The sequence below is a fragment of the Pseudochaenichthys georgianus genome, chromosome 7 (assembly GCF_902827115.2).
Source record: "Pseudochaenichthys georgianus chromosome 7, fPseGeo1.2, whole genome shotgun sequence".
Classification (NCBI taxonomy): domain Eukaryota; kingdom Metazoa; phylum Chordata; class Actinopteri; order Perciformes; family Channichthyidae; genus Pseudochaenichthys; species Pseudochaenichthys georgianus.
In genome coordinates, this window is record NC_047509.1 from 31,774,033 (window position 1) to 31,798,157 (window position 24,125).

At 43.4% G+C, this 24,125-nt stretch overlaps 1 protein-coding gene across 1 annotated transcript in view; it reads left to right on the forward strand.

Moving 5' to 3' along the window:
- agrn (agrin) overlaps window positions 1-24,125 on the forward strand; it is a 295,804-nt gene that overhangs the window by 87,024 nt on the left and 184,655 nt on the right. The window contains exon 3 of the mRNA XM_071203838.1: window positions 16,255-16,293. Coding sequence (XP_071059939.1) covers window positions 16,255-16,293 — 39 coding nt within the window. The remainder of the gene's footprint in view (window positions 1-16,254; window positions 16,294-24,125) is intronic.

Consider the following 24,125-nt stretch of genomic DNA (forward strand, 5'->3'; position numbering starts at 1 on the left):
TCTCCTTTCTGTTGTCTCCTTAAAGATGGAGGCCAGAGGTCAGGCGTAGCCACTGGACAGCACTCAGGAGTTGCATGCGGTATTAGAGTCATGCTCACATTTGCAAGAAGGTTTTTGTCAAATTGGAGTTTGAAGTTCTTTTTTTTGCTACACTTTGTCTTGGCGAGTGAGGTAAGTGACTTATTAGCTGTGACCAGTTTAAAGGGAGGTCGTGAAACATCAGCAAGTCCTTTTAAACGGGCTGTTGTGTCTATGTGCAGCTGCCTGCTGGGGCTTTTTAAGACTACTTTTCAAGATGGCATTCTAAAACATCCATTGAACCATTCGCTGTCTACCCTCGTATTCTTTTATCTGCACATTTGAGTGGACCGTTTATTTTAACCCTGCAGAGCCTTGTGGCCTTTGAAGAGGGAACATTCGTATTTCAGTCTCTATATTTATTTTTGTCTGGTGAGTGAATGCCAAGTCATTGTACTTATCGTGTGTGTGTGTGTGTGTGTGTGTGTGTGTGTGTGTGTGTGTGTGTGTGTGTGTGTGTGTGTGTGTGTGTGTGTGTGTGTGTGTGTGTGTGTGTGTGTGTGGCAGTAAACAAAGCAGCTCAATCCTTGTGGTTGACAGACAGCTGTTCTCAGAGTTACAAGATGGTGTATTGTCTGTCAGCTCAGGATTCTGACCACGGCTCTTGAACGGCTCTCTACGGCCATTAATTGCCCTCTTTCCTGGCTTCGGTCTCCTTCTAAGTGCAATCCACCTACAGTATGGCAGCACTGACCCTGCTGACACGTGAGGTCAGGACACGGCCGGGCAAGCCAAGAGCAAAGTCCAGTTTACATTTCCTGCTCCTGCTCAATGTTGACAACTAAGACGATGGTCTTACCAGCTGGTGTACATCTTGTGTCCAGATCTTGGCTTGCTTTGATGTTGGAATTAGGACTAAAGGTTCAGGTTCACTTCATCTTCGGTGATGCGTATTCTTTCACAGTTTTTGGTAATAGGGACTGAGTTTCTAAAATGAGACAAATGATTCGTTCATTTGATCGAGACACTGTTTAAAAGTGGTCCAGGTCGATTCATTGTCTATTATTCAGTAAAAAACACAAACACAATACACAATTTAACATTCCAAAATTGTTTCAACTTCAGGGTTTAATCAAGAAATAATAATAATAGAAACATTTTCTGAAGTTACATTTATACAGTCAAGGGACAGAGTAGTAATTATGATGGGAGCAAAGGAGGAAGGCAGTTTTGTTAAAGAACAAAATCGGCCTTTGGAGGAGGTTATTTAATATGTCGGCAACATGTTATACTTAAATATTAGAGTCTGCTGTTTGATCTAATTTCTAGCATGTATTTAAAATGTTTCCTTTAAAGCAGGGGTGTCAAACTCAATTTCATTGCGGGCCACATTCGCATTTTGGTTGCACTCAAAGGGCCGGTTGTAACTTTAAGACTATATAAAAATACATATATAAATATTTAACATATATAAAATAATGTATTATATTACATTATTGGCTCTGCATTGGATTATTATCGGATAGGGTAATACCTTCATAATTAACTACGTCTGAAAACAGAAGTCTAGGGCAAATAATTGTAAGTCTCTTCAGTGAGAATGTCACAAAATGAGAAAAAAGTCAAATTTGAGATGCATTGTGGGACATGGAGTTTATGGGCACCGTGCCTCCATAAAGTAGCATGTAACCGTATAATAAACACATCCTATTTTTTGCAAGCTCTTGTGGGGCCACATAAAATGAAGTCGCGGGCCGGATTTGGCCCCCGGGCCTTGAGTTTGACACCCCTGCTTTAAAGCATGGCGTACAATAAAACTTAAACTTAACCGTGTTGCCATGACAACAAACGTCCCCTAACACCAACACACTTTTATTTGAACCCAAACCATGGTCTTTACTAAACAAACAAATTGGGTTTCCACATCATGAAAAAGTGATTTGTATTAGTTTGACAAGGCTTGGATAAATGATGCTCTTCTGATACTGGAGTAATGGACTAACAACATAATTGTTTGTTTAATTTAGTCTTCAGAACACATTAAAATCTGTCGACAGAATCCATCCCTCTGAATGTGGGATGCATTTTAATATCTGGTGCCAAGCGGACCATTCATTAACCTGACTGATTGCAACCAGTAAAGAGCTGTTTCGTCACTGTGGCTCCACATTTCCATTATTCTTTTACTTCCAGCTCACAGCAGCGTCTGACTGCAGTCACACCACAAGAACTAGAATTATTTACTTCGAGGTGGAAAAAGAGGAATAGCACAGAAACTGTCTTGTTTGAGAGAATAACTTCAGCACATGCTGTCTGATTAGGCATATAAATAATTTATAGTCGTTTCATTTATGGGCTGCGTCTCAACAAGAGGGTATTGCTCGCCAATTAATATTCCCTCTCTGCCCTCTATCTGAGCTCGATGTGCAGCCAGCCGCCAGTGATGGGCAGAGAGAAAATAAAAAAGGAAGCAAAGGAAGCCAGTTCATTACTGAAAATGCAAATAAAAGGGTTGCAGTGTATAATGGCTTGTCACTGTCAGCTTTGATGTCAGAAAGCCCATCAGGCAAATCTGCTTATGTTGCACTATATATATATATACAGTATATATATATATATATATATGTTGATCTGCCGCGCTACAGACAAACAAACTATAGGCGGTAATGGTATTTATATGTTCAGAAAAGGCAGGATTATTAATATAGAACACAGGGGATTTAATGTACGCTAGCACATAAGGCCTTTGATGGAGCTGGAACCTAAAGTAGTCTATTTCTAGTTAACCAGCAATGTTCTGCTTCAGACGTGATGCTCATTAAACAACTGAAACCTTTTATTCACAAGGAATGTTAAGAAAAAAAGAACACTTTCTTTCTTGGCATCTTTACCTATCTGTAGCAGCAGCATATCCCCATGGCCTAAGCATTTTGTGCTTTTGAAATGACACTTTTCTGCATCTCTGAATTTTTTTTACATTATTGTTAACCTACTGAATGGTGATAATACGGGCTCCCACGCAGATCTCCTGCGCCCTATCTCCCTTCACATCTGCCTCGGGCTGAGTATCTCTTGAACGTTGATCATTGCCAATACAATACCAGAGATGACAAAAAAAGTCATTTAAACGCCTTGAGGTGTGTACCACCAACCGAACACAGCTCAAGGCATATACAGTTGTAAAGAAGACGCATAGTTCATCTTTAAACTGAAATGTGCACTTATCCTGAGGCTTCATGACTCTCTCTATTATATATAGAGATGCAATGCAAAGTAAGACAATACATGGAATTCCTTTCTTTGAGGTTATTTATAAATGTATAAAACTGATTTAAATATAGTCTACATTTAGATTCAGATAAAGATGAAGTTAAAATGCTTTTAAATCTGATCAAGCAATGCCAACTTCCCATATTTGACACTATTCAGCCAATCCTTGTGATGGTCGTATCTACCTAGCTTGACTTGTGCGTCTCTCTGTCCTTTGGCCGCACCAACTCAAGGTAAGCTGCTGTTGGGAATCTGCCATGTTCAAAGGACAGCTCCAAGCTCGTAATGCCTGGTCATTGCAAGTTTCCCCACGCTTTCTCAGCATGACAGCATGGCTGCTGTGACTTGGCCAGTTCCCCATGACAGATGGCTGTCTTGGCCAGAGACTGACATCTGTATCATCCTTCAGCTCCATCAGGCTTGCCTTTGCCGTGTACAGGCTTTAAGAGCCAGCCGCTCCTCCTCTGAATCCCTGCTCCCACACCACAATTGGCTCCATATGCCAGCCACATGAAGAAGTGTCAATCTCCCGAGCTCTGCATGTTCTGGCCGGTTGCTTTCTCCTCTTTTCTGTCACTGTTTTCCATTTTTTCCTTTCATTATTTGTCATTATTTACCTCTATTTGCCCATGCATTAGAATAATTACCTACATGACTATAAAGGGAAAACGTTGGGGCTGATGACTAGAATAAACCGGGCAAAGCAGCAGCGCAGGGAGAATATTACATCCTGTAATCATTATTATGTGGGTGTTGAATCGTAGGAGTTGCTGGCTACACAATCAGACCAGGACAATAATGACTTATTCCTTCCTGAATGTGTTCTTCTTCATTTAGAAGACCAGTTGAACAGGAAGGAGGAGGATCAGTGGGCAGCAGGGCCAAGACCGTTAGCCCTCAGGCTAGGATTGCCGTCCTCTGGCTTCAGATGAGCCCTGCGGCGAGGAATATCTCAATGTCCAGCAGTGGACCGGTCCTGGGCGAAGCCCCGGGCTAAGGGCTGGCTCAGAGATCGCTGATCATGGCAGCGTGGGATGGAGTGGGAAGAGGTTAATGTGGAGTGTTGAGTGGATCATATTAACTGGAGACTCCAGTGTGGATAACTAAACAGCATCAGCTGGAGGACCGGCCAGCAGTCTGAACAAAGTGAATATTCTGTACCTCCATGGCAGATGTCGAGATGACCCAAATGTTTTGACCCATGAGTATTTGAACATTCAAATGTGGGCTGAATTCCACAGCTTTTAGCGTCACAGTTGAGACTAGATGCTGGCCAATGTGTCACATTGTGAGTCAGAGTGTTGAGCCCACCTCGTGTGGGAACTATCTCATTCATACTCGCATCAACGCTGCGCAATGCTTTCATCATCCAATAAATCACAAATAGTGTTGTTATAAACAATCATTTTGACTTTATTCTGAAGAATATTCAGCGCTACTGAAAAGTGATAGCAGGAATCATTGATTAATGTTCGCAATGTTCCACTGCTGGCACTGAATGTCATAACAAGGGTCGGTGATAGCCATATATCATGGATGTACCTTTACGATCTGCACGTACAAAGGGATGTCCAAGGAAAAGCTTGATTCAATGAGTGGAGAAACATAACAAACGCCTCCATACAGAAACAAAGGCTCTTTGGATGGTTTTAATGGGTCTGAAATGATTTAAATCATATGCCTTCATAGTGACCACAAATCAACTGAACTCAGCCCTTTTGGAAATGTACATACAAGTCCATATTCCTAGAAAAGTACTTTGTTATTTGACATTCTACTTTTTGTCCGGCATTCGTTGTGATGCATATCTTGGTTTTAGTCTGAAAGCTAAGTTACAGTGCTCTTCACCTCCATCATCAAATCGGTCCAGACTTGGAATATTACATTTCTTTTTTCCTTTCTTTACTGCCGCTTTTATCCGACTCTATGCCGCAAATCCCCTTTACATTGTTGGCCATGCCTAGTATGTGAGCAATATGGGGTTCAGCATTTAGCATAAGGACACGTTCACATGTGCACTGCAAAGTCTAGGGGTTGAACCATTGACCCTCTGATCTGTGGACCACCATTTCCCCCCTAAACCACAACCACCCTTTGACAAGAAGCATTTCACGTTGACTGTGAGGCTTTCTACGAGCCTTGTACATCTCCTCTTAGGGTCTTACTATGACATGTAATGGTTACCTTTCTCTTCATTTCCCCTCAGTCGATATTCTACCTTGAGTTTAACATGTAATATTATTTTACACATTATTGGACTCAAATCAAATCAAATACTTTTCCATCCGTTTGTTGACGTATTGATGCTCGGTTGTCAAGAAAACAATAGCCAGAGAAGCATCTTGGTTTGGTCCCTCATCATCATGTGTCCTTGTACCTCCCACTCATACTCTCTTGAGACCCAGTTCAGCGGAGGTGAATGGCGTAAGCGGGGCACAGCTGCGAGAGGCCTCCGGTCTCGTCATTGCTAGATGAGTGCTGCTCAGTCTGGGAATCTGTTGGATGGTTCAGTGAAGTCTGACTTATGAAGATTGGAGTTAATATCGTAGCAAGACACTTGGCCCACCTGCTAGCAGCATCCCAATGCTGTAGCCCACTGGGTGAGGAGTCTGGGCCTCCCTGCACCAGCACAGCTGCACGCCTCGATGCACATGAAGAATTCAACATGGTCTTCCGATGTCAGCTTTAATGTCCCTGAACGTGGAATGTATGGCCTTGAATACACAGTTAGTATTAGATAAAGTCATACGTCTCACTCGACATACGTTATACAATTGGCTGAAATGACGCTCGTTGTAGAATTGTTCTAGTTATCAATACACAAATATACAAATTAAACAACGAATTGTCCTGGAAATGAAGCTCACACAAATCGTTGAGAGGGTCGGTAGACGGGCTTTAGTGCAAGCAATTACCAAATCAGTTTTACATTTTAACTTCCCTTCTGGGCTACGCTTTTTGTTCATCACAATCATTAAAACACTCATTTAAATGGACAGCAGGAACGGATGATCTCTAAAGCCATTAGTGAAGGCTACAGCTTCGCTTTTGAAAGCTCCTGCTTTGAAAAATGGACAGAATCGCACTCTAATGGTGTGTTAGTGTATTCATCACAAGGGATTTTTCCCCATACTCTAATGTACAAAGCTGCTGTTGTCGGATTTAGCGATTGATCTTTACACACAGATAGATATTTCCAAACAGATTATTTGATGAAATATTCAGCTGGAGCACTGGAGCTTATTTCCTGACGCAGGATAGTTCTGTCAGTGAGCTTGAACACAACTATTATACTTGAAGCCAGAAAGGGCCACAGCGGAAAGCCTGGAGTGTCACGGACACAGGTAGAATGACTAAGCTGTTTCCGAGGAAACCTTCCCCTGGTTGCTTTGTCACCTTTTCTCTCATTACCAAAGTTAAAATGCTGTCAACGCACATTTTAGAGTTAGTTATTTGCTCGCTTCCAGTTGGAGAAACCACTACATGTGTTGCTTTGCCAGAGGAAACGAATAATGATCCTTTATTGCCTGTACAATTATTTTAAATCCTTTACAACTGTTTAAATCTGTGTAATATTAATGTTCAGAGGATTGTTACTTACATTCAGAAATGCACACACAATCACCTGTCCTGCTCTTTCTGATGGAATACTGGGCCCACACTGCTAAACAAGCTTTTAGCTTTTATTTTTAAAATACTTCCGCACTGAATACCATTTATTATTGCACCGAGTGCAAACATATACGTGATCTGACCCTGTGGCAGTGCAGCCGGAATGTAAATATATTTCAATCAGCAGAGAGTCACTTAGAAGTAAACAGAAATGTATTGACAGAAAAGGATGACCCCATCATGGTATCATATATTTGAAGTGGGTGGGGAAGCCGTCAGTGGAATAGGACACCCCCCCCCCCCTCCTCCCCAGGGATGTGGATGTGATGAAAAGTGGACTTGTGACGAGCTCAACCTGGGCACTGGATATGATGACTTGGGGTCAAGCCGGGGTCAAAGAGGATGCTACCATATCACTTAGAACAACAGCTGACGGCAGTTGAGAGGAGATGAGATTGAACGTTTAACAGCAGCAACGTGATTGGCTAATGGAGATCATGGAACAAATCTATTTGGTTAATTAAAAGAGTGAACAGACTGCTGATTAGAAGCAGCAGGAGGAGAGAGAATTAGAGTCGTAAATATGATGCAGAAAGAGGGAGACATCCACAGTCTTTCCCTGATGGCTGATTTGTATTTTAAAGAAAGTCAATCTGAGTGGTCCGTTTACAACATGTTCTGTGTGTCTATTCTGGAGGATACATTGCCATTCAGCAAAGGTAACCCATGTCTTTCTCTCTTGGACCAATCAGATCAATGTCAGCCACGCAGAAGACCGGGATGTCTGCACGGCTGCACATGCACACACACCCTCACACACACTCACATTGATTGAAGCATCAGTGTCAATTAGTCATAGCACTGGACAAATATCTTACCCTCTCTGCATAAAGAATAGCGCACACACACTCATGTCGAGTTTTGACTCCTGCCAGACCGTTAAAGAAGAGAGCAGCTCCTTAATGGACATTTCAAAGCCTTCGGAGAGAGATGTTAACCCTGTGCTCTACTTGTGGCATTAAAAATGGATCAAAGCAGCTGAGCCTTGATGTCTGCGCAGAGCACACGACTGCCTCCCTAGCGCCCTCTGCTGGGAGGAAACAGTCATTCAGGTTGTCGTGTTATGTACTTCTGTAATTGTTTGAACCCCTTGCTGCACCCACACTTCGCACTCGTCGTAACAATCATTGAAATGAAAGACGAAGAAAAGGGAGACAAAAGAAAGGCAGCAAATGAGACACCAGCTGCTTCCATTTTTTCTTTTCAGCCAGCCCATCAATCAGGTTTTGTTATCCATCTTGAGAGAGGATGTGGACTGTCTGGGGGAACGTATGGAAGGGGGGAGGCACCTCTGTTGCTGATGGTCAGGGGGGACGAACTCTTGACCCTCCTCAGCAGGCAGTCTTACAATCTGGCTCCCCTCGTATTAGAGTCTCCGCTTAGGCCTGTGTGAATGAAGACCCTGTCTCAAGACATAAATGACTTAAGGGTGAAGCAAACCTGCATGTGTGTGTGTGTGTGTGTGTGTGTGTGTGTGTGTGTGTGTGTGTGTGTGTGTGTGTGTGTGTGTGTGTGTGTGTGTGTGTGTGTGTGTGTGCGTGTGTGTGCGTGGAAGAGTGTTTCCAAGTTGTGTGAGCTTGTAGGCTCGACACAAAAGGAGTCAACAAGACAGATGGAGCCATGTTGCTGTGTTTAGGCGCTTCTATTAGACAGGAAAAGCCAATTGTGCGCGCATTCATGCAATTCCTCCGTGGACTCAGACATTGTGTGCATCGGCGTCGGTGTGTGTGTGCTCGTGTGTGTGTGTTCGCACACTTGTGTAGAGTGTTGGGGGTGGGCGGGTGCAGCCGAGATGGAGATGGAGACGCAGATAGAAAGAGTGAAAAAGCCCATCAATAATTGATGATGGATTCCGCCTTGCATCTGGCGCCAGCTGCTGTTAAATGTTCAAAGTAGATATTGATGCAGGATCTCGCCAAAGCAGTGGAACCACCCCTCTTTGCTGACCTCATTACCACAGCAGGAGAGCAACAATGCACTGCTTTTTAAGGGGGACATATTACATGTGATCGACTGGATGCAAATGTCCGCGCCTTAGATCATGTGCCAGATCTGCTGAATATTTATGTTGCTGCCATATAGGGGGGGGGAAGGAAACCTACTTGTCACGGAAGTGAGTTGAAAAATAAAAGGTCCATATGGGATTGTCAATTAATTATGTGCACGCTTGTTAAGAAGGCTTTCCCAGGCTTATTTCTGCACTGGTGGCAGTTATTAGTCACAAACAAGTAGGTTCGGCTGTTTGCGGAGACTCAATAAGTGATTGACTTTAATGTATTTAAGTTCTGCTCGCTCCCTCCCTCTGCACGCCTAGTTCCTCTATGTGTGCCTCATTGAACGCTTTGTAGACATTCTGCAGCTCTCGTGGAAGAGACTTTCTTTTGATTTGAAACAAATGGAGGAATTGGTTGACATCTCCCAAGACCGTAGCCCCCTTTTGTTTTGCTGTCGCACTGTTGCTGCCCCCCACCCCCCCACTCCGACAGGACTCCAGCACTATTCCCCAAAGCCTTTATCCTGGCTTGTATTTCTCACAAAACTCCAACCCCTCCTCCCCTCTGCCTTTGTTAAAGACGGCCCCTCAACCACTCCCCCCATCGCTCTCTCTCTCCCCGGCACTGTCTCACTCGCTCTCATTATGCGCTCATCCGTTCCGCTGGCTGAGGGCTGAGAGAGGAGCGCTCGGGAGGAGAGTGTTAGGGAAACCAGCAATACGCCGCTTCTGTTCTCTCCGAAAGAGAGGGAAAAAGAAAGAAAAGGTGGACCAAAGTGGCAGGAGCTGCTTTCTCTCCTCACTCCCGGTTTGCCTCACCCCTCTCTCTCTCTCTCTGTATTGCTGCGTCTGTCTGCTGACTTCACTCATTGACTCACTCCGCTCTGCTTCAGCTGGCTGACGGAGCGCGCTGACACCGGGACCACTACCTGCTGCCTGGGGATTAAGCGCGCTATGAATACCCGGAGCCTAATTTGTTGTTTTGGCTGCCAGTGAATGTTGGATACCCACAGAGGAGAAGCAGGGTGCATACATGCTTGCAGCCTCTGGACTAAGACAACACAGTGAAACAAGGGGACTGGATGCTTGAGGAAGCATATCAGACACAGGAGACGAACCAGAGCACAAGTTATTCCCTGAAAGGAATAGAAGACGCTACATCAGAGTCTTATGAGGATACGGGCGCGATGAGACCCTCTTCCTCTCATTATCTGGTGGGATTCTCTGTCAGGGTGCTGTCAGGGTGCTGACACGAGGGAAACAAGCCCAACAAATCTCCGCCTCAAGCTTCCAGAGTGATTTCTGATCACACACAGAGTTTATTCTCCTTTTCTCTCCATGAGTCCATTCATTTAGAGCGTCTCTGTGCTTTGCTGCTCTTCCGTATCTGCTCGGGGGAGAAGACATTGACAGGGAATTACCATTATTCTCTTCTCCAACTTTTTCCCCCCTGTTTGCCACTTCTTCTGACCTGCTTTCAGCCCCTGCGCACCAGCGGGGTGGGGGGCAGCTGCTCAGCCACTACATGAGACTCTCCGGGAATGAAGGTTATTGAACCGAGGATTGGCAGAGGCGCGCAGGAGAGAGAGGCAGGCAAAACAAACCATCCCTGTGAACCCCAGGAGCATATGGTTTAGCGAGCGGCCGCCAGCTGCTTTCCAGCCGTCCTGCTGATCACGCCACAGCAGATACAAGTTGCTCCAGTGGCGGTGTCAGGTTTGGACGGATCTTACGTGCCGCGGCCGTACATCTCTTCGCTGTGACAGGCAGACCAGACCATAAACCAAAGAAGTCTGTCCCGTGGATACATCGAAGCGGTTGTGTTGGAGCCGGACACATCGTCGCCCCTATCTGCAACAGCCACAGGAAGGCTAAGACAGATATTCGCCTGTCACCTTTAAGGGATATACTTGTGACACACGTTGTTGGAGAGCACCAGACCTTGTCTTGGTGTCTAAAGGCTTTTGACAAGGAGAGGAGGGGGTGTGCAGCCCCAGAGCCCTTTCACGTCCATCTAATTGCCAGCCAGGGTCACTCGAAGGGAAGGGAAGGATTCCATTTGTGGATTTACTATCGGCTCGCTTGGAAGTTTTCCGTGTGGATATTGGACAATTCAGAACACCCACATCCTTAACGCTCCAATTTCTGGCATATCTCACTGGTACACGCCAAAAGCCCACTGACGCACATTTACAAACACATTATCACCACCCACTTAAACCCACACACATGTTTGCAGTGAAAGTATAAACCACTTTACAGCACAGACACAGTCACAGGTTTAAAGCCTATTAGGTGCTTTTTTTCACTCGCGGATACCACCAGAATGGAGGTCGGGTGGACAGGTGGGGGGCTGTAGGAGTCCAACATCTGTGTCCCTCTGTCCGTCCGCTTCAACCAAATGGATGTTATTATCTCTAAAAATGTGTTGCTTGGAAACCGCTGAAAGCTTTTTGCTACGATTCTCTGACAGAAACGGCCACCGGGTCCTCGCCACGGTGCACAGCTGGAACCACAGCTGAAACACCCGCCATTACTCGTCTTCTTTTGCCTTTTATCTTATCTTCATCTTCACCATCTGCCCTCACCCCACCGCCATCATTTTTTCCAACGGATCTTTGGGCGCCCCTCGTCGCCCCCCTCGGCCCGTCCTCTCCTCCACCCTGGAGGGCAGGGGGTCAATGGAGTGGAGCATGAGTGGGTGCCACTATCCCTCGCCGCCGCCACAGGAGCAGGAGCGCAGGTACCAACACAAAGTATCCCTGGTGGTGCGCTACTTCATGATCCCATGCAACATCTGTCTGATCCTGCTGGCCACTTCCACACTGGGCTTCGCGGTGCTCCTGTTCCTCAACAACTGTACGTTGGTTCAACAGAAACACACTTACTTTCACTACACTCCTAAGTACTGGTGCTGCTTTTTTAGACAGAATTGATCCGGAAGTGTAATGCGTTGTTCATTCCATACTGTTTTTGCTTCATACAATAGAGCTCACTTGCCATGACAGTTTTAGCTGCACTTACATTATTGGCATTAGTATACGTAAAGTCACAAACCCCTTTCCACGATTGTGTCTGCAGGCTTGCAAAATGTCTTCTTTTTATCATCTCGAAAGATTTGACATTTACTTTGAAGTGTGGGATGCAGTATTGAATGGCGACTAAATGCCTTTGGAGGATAAAAGCCTATATGCTTCACTGTATATGGATGGACAGCAAAGCGGCTCATAAAGAGCACACTTGGGGGCTTAAGTGGTGGTTCAAAATGGATGGTGACCATCACAGTTGTTTCTTGGGTCAAAGAGTTTTCTGACGAGACGGGTAATTGCTTTAGTTTCATCCAAATGCTTGCTTTCATTTGCACTGGTAACACTCTTCTATTTATTTCAAATGGAGCCCTACCAAAGACAGGTTCACGCCTTTTAGGTGCTGATCGTTTGCCTTCACAACTTCAATCATTTACCAAAGTATATGACACCTTTATTATTCACCAACAGCACAACTGCAGCTGTTTCCCTCTAGCATTTGCCTGCTTATGTTAACACGTTTTCATTCCTCTCACTGTCTAACAGACTTACACAAGTCTATTTCTGAGTGCCTCGCCAGGTTTGACTGTGTTAAAGGTGAACATCCTCAACTTTCCAAACTAGGCTAATATTTATGCAAGACTCGTGACACATAATCACTTGCAAATGATACTAAGGGAGTCAAATGGTAAAATAGGCACTGTCATTCCAAAGCCGCACCATTGGGGCAGCACTTTTGATTTGATTTGATTTGATATACTTTATTAATCCCCGTGGGGAAATTGTTTCTCTGCATTTGACCCATCCTAGTGTTAGGAGCAGTGGGCAGCCATTTTGAACAGCGCCCGGGGAGCAGTGTAGGGAACGGTGCCTTGCTCAGGGACACCTTGGTAGCACTTGGTCTTGCCGGGACTTGAACTGGTGACCTTCCAGTTGCCAAGCCAAGTCCCTATGGACTTCGCCACCACCGCCCCAGTGGGGAGGCTCATTAATACTCTTTGTCCGAGGTTTCTGTTCAATGTCAACACATTCTGTTCATCTGTGATCTGGCTGCTGTCTTTGTAGCTACTGTTTGTACAAGGCAAAGTCCTCACAACCTGGAGGATGCCACTGTATTGATCTACCATCGTTTAGTGGACTTCTGTCTTTCGATCGTCATCCACTCCTTCTCCTCGTAATGTGTGGACCAGGAGTGAGGAGAGGAGAATGAATCATTTGTGAGTTGTAACCTTGCCGTATTGTCAATTTAAGCGAGACAGATTCTATTAGATTGAATATGAATCCAGTTAAAGGAGGGCCGATCTTAACCTCTCAGATAAGTGATCGAAAAAGAAACGTGCGCTAGGGAAACGGATTAAGTGAAAGGGGCTCTATTATGCTGCCAAGAACCCTCACCATGTTGCAACACAGACAGCTGGATAGGGTGGTGATGGCGCTCGTCGTGGTGACGTATGTGTGTGTATGTGTGTGCGGGAGGAGGGGTGTTCGAGGCGACCCCAGATTCACCATATGGGACGAATCATGTCCACACACAGTAACCCCCTTCTCACCAATACACTCCCGCATGCCAACAGAGCCCACACACAGATGTGCACCCGGTTTCTCATTCTGTATGATTTCCCACCAACCACACCAATAGGGAAGATGACACACATGCACTGATGCACACACACACCCGTCTTCCTGCACGTGGCTGAATGTCACAGTCGGACACCTACTGATTTACCGAAGATATAAGGTGAATGATGGCCATGTTCTGACATTCACACAGGCACGGGAACTCACACGGGCTCTGCGAGGTGCACAGGGAGATGAGAAGGGCTGATATGTTTATGGGAAGACCTTATCTTGTCCTTTCATTATGGAAATGTGACGAAATCGTTTAGCATCGCCCGGCACTCTGTTCGCCGACTTCTCTGTCAGCCTATTTCTGATTCCCCTTGAGCGACACTACCTCTGTGTGTGTTAGCTCGCGTGTGTTTAAGAATGCTTACGAATGAGCGCAGCCTTGTGTAGATGAGTTTGTGTGTGTGCTCCTTTACACGCAGTCTCAGCAGAACTTCTTGATTTCCCTCATGCCAATTTCTGTTTCTCTCGTTTTATATGTTTTCATGAAATCCCCCCCAGATGGAAATCAGTTACCGTCATGACTGACTAGGAAACAGCTTCAGCCGACACTTCATTATTCACCTCTAGCACCAGCCTCGCCTCTCCGCACCCCTCGCCTCATTTTTTCTCTCTCGCACACACTTCCTCTCCCTTTCTCCCCCCGAAGCCCCGGCTGTTGACAAGCCATTTTAAGTGAGCCTACATTTAAAACTCAGCTGTGTCTTGGGACGCCGATGGGTATCGCAGACGTCCTGAGAAAGTCTTGGTCGCAGTGGTTGATGGAGCCCCGGAAAAATGTGTTAGCGGGGTAATTGATGTGATGTGTTTTATCTTCCTCATTATCCCTCACAGTGACATTGGAGGGATGGCTTGGAGGCTACACACAAGTGTGTGTGTGTGTGTGTGTGTGTGTGTGTGTGTGTGTGTGTGTGTGTGTGTGTGTGTGTGTGTGTGTGTGTGTGTGTGTGTGTGTGTGTGTGTGTGTGTGTGTGTGTGTGTGTGTGTGTGTGTGTGTGTGTGTGTGTGTGTGTGTGTGTGTGTGCGTGTGCGTGTGCATTCAGTGCTTTCTACTCTGACAACCTTTTGGTGTTCTTCTTAGTGAGTCAGACAGATGAGTTGTCTGCGAGAGTGGGGATGGAGGTTTGGTTTGGTTGTTCTCTGTACTCCAGTGCCCTGTACACTGTGTCCGCTGTATCATGACGGTTTTCGAGGAACATATTGTGTCTGTAAGAGCTTTTCCATTTAGTGAAGCTCCTTTTATAAATGATGGCATCGAATCATTTCGATGGATTGTGCTTTATGATGGCTGTTTTAATGTCTTCTTTCTTTGGTAATTACTTTGTATACTTTAAAGTGCCATATAATATATATTTAATGTTATCTGTTGGTATTGTTACTCCAATGAATCTGGATCGATGTATCATTCCAATGATCAGGGATCCTAAATTGTTCATACAATGTGAACATCTAGCATTGTGAGTAGCATAGCTTAACAGGGATCGGGAGCAAATATCTAATCGCTTTCCGAAAAAACGATCTGATCTTGTATTATGATAACAACGTTGAATTTGCATCACTAGTATCTGTTTGCACTTTGCATATGTGCTAATCTAAACAAAAGGCAGATGGGATTAGTTGTTTAATCAATTGGCCAATTAACAAAAAATTGAATGTACCACAACTAGTTATTAAAAGTTGTTTTTCTGGTTCCAGTTCTGGTTTTTTTAAATGAAAGGATTTTCTTTTTTCCCTTCTCTCTTTATTTATATGTTAAATGAAAAATGTTTTTCAATATAGGCAATTTGAAGAGATCCCGGGGGCTCTCAGAAATTGCTTTTTCACAAATTTCGGCGAATTGAACAACAACAAACATTTGGCGAAAAATACGAAAAATGGCGAAAAATACAAGATGGATTGACAATGAATGAATAATTGAAAATAAATTGAAGTTGCACCTCTAACAATATCCTCTATTTCCATCACAAACAAAACATTAAGAAACAAACTAAAAGTCTTTCATGCACCTTCTCATATTCCAGCGTGTTGGGGCCAAGCTGCAAAGAACTCAGGTTTCATGGGATCTCTCCCCTGAGTGTTACTAGATACTCAGTCATCTGACACTACAGGTCTTGTTTTATGGTTCCCACCGGCCGACAAGCCTTATGTCATCGTCTGCTGGGTGTTGACCAGGAGAGAAGCATGATGTGATTTGATATATTAAAGGGGGGGGGAGAAAGCCTGATTTATTCTGCATATGCTTGCTACAGGAACTAGAGTATATTCTCACTGATGTACTGCATGTCCTCACTGCTGTGGAATTTCCAATATTATCTTACACTTTTCAACCCAAAACAAAGACACAACCTTGTCTCTGTGTTTCCAATTCTCATGTGATCGTAGAATATCAAAACTCATGCTGTGTGGTTTGGGTGACAAGACCAAACAATAATGAAAAAACAATGATAATGCCATCTCTGAAATGTACTCCTGTCGATTATCTCAGCTGGGTTCCTGCTTGGCCCAGTCCCTGCATTACAATGTGTTCGATAGAAAAGGTCAAATCTAGCCTATTTTTTTGTGCAACTCAATTACTTGCCCTGCCCCGCTGGGAAGTCTGCGAATTCCCCCCAAACTAAAAACCCATTTCTCTCTTTTTATCTCTTTCAGACAAACCTCCTCACTTCACACCAGCCCAGCCTCCTGATGGTAAGTCCTCTGTGGTTTATCTTCGCTTGCCTCCATTGACCGCTTGTGTTTTGCGGTTGTACCTGTGTATAATGAACTCAGACTGGCCGATCCCTGCCTTTGAAGTGGGCCGCCGTCTGTGCCCCGTGTCAGATTTGGCCACTGCGCTTTTTTGTTTCCACACAGTTGGTATGGCGGGCACGTGGCCAGGTCTGCTCAGGGCTTTGATGTGAGAAGGATCTTTTGATTTCGAATTGAAAAATATTGGAGAAAACCGTACTCTTACAGTTGCAGTCTTTTATACATGCAAACAATATTTTTGATATTTGCCTGCAGCTGGTACAAAACGCTGCGGCTCGTCTGCTTACAGGAACACGCAAGCATGAGCACATCACACCTGTTCTGGCTTCCCTCCACTGGCTTCCTGTCCATTTTAGAGTTCATTTTAAGATTCTATTGTTTGTTTTTAAATCGCTTAATGGGCTGGCCCCTCAGTACATCTCCGGCTGATCAGCTGCGGCTGGTAGTCCCAAAAACAAGGAAAAAGACCAGGGGAGATCAAGCCTTCTCAGCGGTAGCCCCCAGGCTCTGGAACAACCTGCCCCCCCATGTCAAATTGTTGCCCACTCTTGAAGCTTTTAAGTCCCGCCTAAAGACCCACCTCTTTTCCCTCGCTTACGAGTCAGTCTGAGCTATGTTTTATCGATTTGTATGCTTTTATTGTCTGTCCATAGCCTTTATGTGCCTTGTATTTATTCTTATGTGTGCCTTTTATCTATTCGTGTAATATTATATTTTATTATAATGTTGGCAAACCCTCTGTTTTTAAAATGTGTATTGGATTGGATTGATTTGATCTGCTCTGCACGGCTAGTTGGGCTGATGTTCAATACATGTTACCACAGCAGCATTCACATCTGTCTGATAGGGTCTAATGCGATAAACCCCCCCATCCCCCCTTTACTGGGTGTTCCTCATCACCTGAGGCTCCTGTGGGTTTGTAGGCCCGGAGGAGCAGCACCATCACCTCACCTTGTTAGCCACATGTTCTCATCCTGTCACACACATATCAATCTTTGCAATGGCTGCTACGCTGTTTTTAGTAGTTTTCTGGCTCGGCTTTTAATTATAAAAAGGAACACTTTATTTCCAAAACAGTGGATCTCTGCAAGGTTTAATTGGAGGAAAACAGCTGTTTTTCAAGCTGCTATCATGAATATTTATCAGAGGCAGCGCAGTGTGACAGTGTTTGATAGACTTTGGTGTCGTATTTTTCTTTTTACTGCACTGACAGACAGCCAGGAATGGACTCCTAGTTCTGACGGTGTTGTATCATCCTGCTTGTGTGCATGGTACAAAGCCAGAGGTTTGGACAGAGAAAACAGGCGGAAAAATGTTTGTAATGATCCCAGCTGGCCAGCTGATGTCAGGGACAAAAGTCCACAGTGGGGGCTTTCTCAATTTTCCCCCGTAATTGCTCAATCACTCTCCACATAGGCCAGCCTGTTTAGAAAAGCGGTTTGCAACAAGATGGCATTTTAAAAAATGTATCAAATTAGAGGTGGTTTACGATGAATGTGATTGTCTGGCATAGTCTGAAAAATACAGTAGGTTATTCACTGTTCGATGTGAAATGACTGAGGCGTTTGGGTTCAACAAATAATTGTGTCTTCATTTGAGCATTTGTCAACTTGGCCTCACCTCAACACCTGAGGAGTGTGAGAGATGCCTATTTTCTCTCCTTTACACCGTTAACAGCAGATATTTGTTTCTGTTTTAATGGCAGATGAAATCGACTTGACCTCAGACAGAGGTCTCTATTTCCCTGTTTTTAAGCAAATATTGCCATAAAATCTGCTTTCCACTGGGAACATTAGAAACAGTGTGCAGGCTATGAAGCAGCCCATTCTGTCTTCCATTGAATTTCCCCTTCCATGAAACAACGTCCTGCTTATCGATTGAGCCACTCATTCCCATGTATTAAACTTTTTGCTGTCTGAGGGGCACAGTTTGTTTCCGCACTAGTCAACCATTTAAAAGCTGCTGCTAGCCCTTAATTACAATTACAATAGTTCTGTAGGCTTTACATCAGCAGCCTTTGCTGCTTTAATATGCCAAGGAAAACAAAAGGCAAAGTCTCCAATCAGTGGGGTAAGACTGCCCAGTGGGACGTAGTTTCTCCGGGTCATTTAACCCTGGAGAGATTAGTGAGACAATTAGAGTTTTCCCAAAATAAGACAGTAGGCCACTTTTTGGAGACGCATGGTTTTAGTAGAGGTGGATAGGCGGTTTAGAAGATGCTGTAGACCAGGAGAGAGCTACAGATGTAGCACTCCAGATCAGACTCACATGGGTGTGTCCCAGTCAAAAGCCCAGCGGATGCCAGTGGCTGGGGGTGTTGCCAAATTGCTAGAGGGCGTTGCCCAATTTCCCCATTTGTTCAATTACAGGATTTAACCATGAGATGGCGCTTCATTCACAAAATACACAAAGACAACTGGGTGTTGTAGAACTTAGTCTGTTTGCAATGTTTGTAGCTCTGCAGTTGTGTTTGCTTAATACTGTAGCATTTAATCACTTATTTGTTACTGTATGGTTTTCACAAGCTACTATAATGAAAAAACATCAATATTTTAGATCAAATAAAGTATATAGTTTGCTTTATGCAGTATATTTCTTGTAATATTGTTGGGGTGTTTTACACAGTACAGTAGATTGAAGTAAATCAACTTATACATTAAGATAAGATAAGATGGACCTTTATTAATCCCGTGGGGATATTCAGTAGTTCAAACAGCAACAGGGTGAGAGTGAAAAACAGGACAGCGCAGATTCACACAGATTAATAAAATCAAAAATAAGATGAGCGATAAAAATAATAATAATGAGAAACTATGAAATAAGAAATGAATACAACTAAAATGTAATTATCATATCATATATTATAATGTATTGTATTATTAAGTAATATCATACATTAACCCCATTATAGCAGATGCCACATTGAATGGATGAACACATGTATGCATCAATAATTACAACAGAGTATTTCTAAATACAAGTTGTAAAAATACTTATATGTATTTAATATTAACCCTTTGGAGTCGACCGTCACGCCGGCGTGATCAGATCACATGATCACTGTTCAATTGCCGTATGTTTCTGTCGAAAGTACTGGCTTGAAACTACTGTATATCCCAGTCTTTTTTTCATGCAAAAAGACCCAGTAAACACGGAGATACGATGATATAAAGTTAATACATTTCAAAAGTATGAAAAATGGAAGCACATATTTGAATATCTTCGCCATATTTGATCATTTTACGAAACGGAAAATACTGGAAACTGTAGATCCTGCTCAACAGGATGTATATGTGTATTTCTGTCGAAAGTACTGGCTTGAAACTATATGCCAGTCTTTGTTTCATGCAAAAATACCCAATAAATACGGACATACGATGATATAAAGTTAATACAGATATATTTCACAAGTATGAATAATGGAAGCACATATTTTAATATCTTCGCCGTATTTTATCATTTTACGAAACGGAAAATACTGGAAACTGTAGATTCTGCTCAACAGGATGTATTTACCAGGGAGGGGTGAGGTAATCAGGTAAATGGAGTGATACGAAACGAGACGAAAAGAGACGAAAAGGGACGAAGAGGGACGGCGGGAACCGAAGAGAGACGGCGGGAAATGGAGAGACGAAGATATACGAAGACAGGCGGCGGGAGACGAAGAGAGACGGCGGGAGACTGCGATTGAAGTAAAGTGACAGACAAACATTGAGAATTTAGATATAGTTAGATATATTTAGAGTTTTGAAGACTCAACTATGATGAAGAGAACTCTGAACGTGAGTCAAGCTTTAAGCTTGTTTTTTGACATGGAGGAGGAGGAACCTGTGATGTTGCCCTCTGTGTCGTAGTTGACAGAAACCACTTTGAAGCGTGGCACAGATAAAGACAGAAAAAACTGATTTTGTACATAATGTGTATATATTAGGGCTGTCAGTCGATTAAAATATTTAATTGCGATTAATCGCATGATTGTCCATAGTTAATCGCGATTAATCACAAATTAATCGCACATTTTTTATCTGTTCTAAATGTACCTTAGAGGAATATTTTTCAAGTTTTTAATACTGTTATCAACATATGAGTGGACAAATATGCTTTATGCTAATGTTTATTATCATTTGAACAATGACAAATATTCTCATGAATATTAAACACAAAAACCTCTGAACATTACAAATATTCGCCTCAATTCAACCTGGAACCTCTCTCATACAATAATACAATACTGTGTGTGTGTGTGTGTGTGTGTGTGTGTGTGTGTGTGTGTGTGTGTGTGTGTGTGTGTGTGTGTGTGTGTGTGTGTGTGTGTGTGTGTGTGTGTGTGTGTGTGTGTGTGTGTGTGTGTGTGTGTGTGTGTGTGTGTGTGTGTGTGTGTGTGTGTGTGTGTGTGTGTGTGTTGGAGCTATGTGCAACTCAAAGCATATGCTCGAACGGGAGCTGCATGGACGCTGCAATCATGTTGCACACTATCCGAGCTGAGTGTGCTGACTTTTCGTACAATGTCCCGCTGTCTGCTTCCTGCATAAAGTCAAGTGCTCGGCGCAGTTGTGGCAAAATGTCGCTCCTCTGTTTTCATTTAAACAGCTCCTTCTATCCGTTAGCGCAGCTAGCTAGCACCAGATGCTAACAACAACAATGCACGTAAGGTCTCTCTCTCGCTCGCTCGGGCCACACATACACACACCCTCCCGGTCCTCCTGGTGGCCAGTCGGTGCCTGCCGGTGAGCGTGGAAGTGTGGTCTGCTGCAAGCGGGCGGCAGGAGCGGGGCTGTCAGCATCAGTTTGTAGATGGTATTTTAAACTCGATGCGCTCTGAAACTACGGGGTGGCCGAGAAAAAAAATACACATGCGTTAATCGCGTTAAAATAATTAGTGGCGTTAACGCGTTATTAACGCGTTAACTTGACAGCCCTAGTATATATATATATATTTGTATTATATTTATAATAACACTTTTGCCTTATCAGAATGAAATCCCATGCTACCTCAATCAAACTTTCACATTATCATAGTGACATCCCATGTATATATTTCCAGCTTTTAAATGGTTTCGTTGTGTATGTTTGTGTTACCTATATGAAAAATAATATCATTTTCTAAATCTGTTTTTAGTTTTTTTTTTGTGATTTTGGGTCCAAAATGTTCATATAGTAGAAGATCACTACTCTAAACAAAGTCAAAAATCCTACATCCAAACGAAATAAATATAATTAATCATGATGAATACGTTAAGTTTTGTTAATTGTTTTTCACTTTTATTAAATGTTTGATATTTCCGGGGGAAATGGTGGACTATCGGACATTCAAAATGCAATATATTTTCACTCTTAAACACATATATTCTCCTTTTACATACATTTTCACTCTTACACACATATATTCTCCTTTTACATACATACATTTTCACTCTCACACACGTATATATTTACACTCACAAATTCATACATTTTGCTTTCATATTATCATATTTCAATGCACACATTCATATATTGTCACTCACACATTCATGCATTTTGTTCTCATATTCATATAATTTAATGATCATATTTATACATTTTGCTCTCATGCGAAATCTACTAAAACAAAGTATGTCATGGTGGTCAGCTGTTAAACACAAAAGTGTATCTTAAGGGCTGTACATATAATGAGCCTGTTGTCAATTTTAGACACAGGCTCATTATATTTACAGCCCTTAATAACATTCATTTTCTGGACTCAATGTGTGTCTTGGCCGTTTTCTTTGTTCCAAGCAAACGAGTGCTTTTTGTTTTGAAATCACTTCCGCGAGATTCGCGGGCCTCCCCCCTCGCTCCACTGACCATTAGACCATTTAGTACGGTAAAAAGCAAAAGGGCAAAAACGCCTCTCAGACGCTCTTCCGTTTACTTTTTTAATAAAGAAAAACAGATGGTCCGTAGATACACGGACTCATATAGCCTATGTATGTATACTGTAAGGAGAATGTATGTGCGTGAGAGGACCAGTATGAATTACGGCATAGAAATATGCAAACAGAAACCTACAGACTGGGGGATGGGAGATCACAGGAGTGGGGGGGGAGAGCTGTGCAATGTGACCCTTGGGAGAATTCCTCCACACATTCCGATGGCCAATTCGTTTTAAACAAAGAGTTCGCAACACAGGACAGCATAGGCAACATGGGGGGTGGGGGCTGGTGAACGGTCTGGTCAATGTTTGTAAACACAATCCCCAGGATGTGTCCGCTGGTATCTCGAGCTGAGCGCTCATTGGTGTTCATTCTGCTCACAGGCTGGGCTGCTGTGTATATCTAGTGTATTCATACTGTACCCCTCCTCACTGTTTATTCATCATTCAAACATTTACACCTTCCTTTTTTCCCATCAAGAGGTTGAAAAAGATTGAGTCCTATGTTTCCAATTGGTTCCCAAATCTGAACATTGACCAGTGGCATAAGATCAGGAGCCGGGTAAATGAGAGACTGAGGAGCCCCCGAAAAACAGATCCCGAAATAGCTCGTCCTGGTTTCCGCAGCAGATAGGCCTACAGTATGGTGTCTGTTATGTCAGTTATTTTAAATAAAACGTTGAAAACTGAACTTGAAAATTGTTTCCTCTTTTTATTTTATTTATCATTTTCCGGACGGGGAGACGTGGGGAGACGTGTGTGATTAAAAATTAATTTGCAGAAATGTAAAGTGATCTACCTAAGTTCTATTCATATTCTTGACGGGAAGAGCCGTGTAAATGGGTGGCCATATATGCATTTGAAAAGCAATATAAATCACACAGTTATAGGCTATAAAAGCACCATCGATAACCATTACCTTTATCCAATTCAAACTTTGGACGGGAAAAAAGGAAGGTGTACATGGTTGGGCTATACTCTAGGCCTACTGTATACATACAAAGGCCATTCAAGCTAGAGTTCTTCTGGAAATGTTCACATCAGGCCGCAAAAAAGGTGATTCGCGGGTGGTATTTTTTCAAACGCTTTTTTCCGGGTTCGGTTCTGGGTAAAACAAAGATGATGCGGGTCGGGTCGCAGGTATTGCATAATAAATATATTAAAATAATAATAATTTAGTTTAATTTTTAAATCCTCAGACTTCTCCCCCGCGGGACCGCGCATAATCATAACCTCTGCAGCGCATCAATCTGCTGCTGTGCGCCACATTGGAAATGGCTGAGGTGAAGCTCTCTAGTGGAGAATACAGCATTTTCAATAACACTTCCTCAAGAGCGAAATCCAACGTCTGGGAGGCTTTTGGTGTCATCCTAGATGGAGAAAATAACCAACAGGTTCGGGTCGGGTTGCGGATCTTGTGCCGACGGGTCGGGTCGGGTTGCGGAACTAATTGGCAATATGTGCGGGTAGCGGGGCGGGTTCGGTATTGCACGTCGCGGGTGCGGGGCCGGAGCGGGTCTTGAAAATCAGACCCGTGCAGGACTCTGCATCAGGCACCTTCAAGTTAAACAATACTACAGTAAACAATTAACACAGTAGGCCTAAATTATGTGGATTAAACCACATTTATTTGGTTAAAAATAAACGAAATATGGTTTTGTTTGAATGATTAAATGTCATCAGGCACCTTCAAGTTAAACAATCAGGTGCACACTTTAATGTGCCGCCACCTCCGGACTCGGCTTGACTCGGTTTAAAGAATGCACAAATGTGTTTAATCGTTTATGTCAGATATGTACTAAGTAGCCTAAATACATTTGTTCCTGCTCAAGATTAGATTAAACTTTATTGTTATTGCACATATTGCAGGTACTGAGAC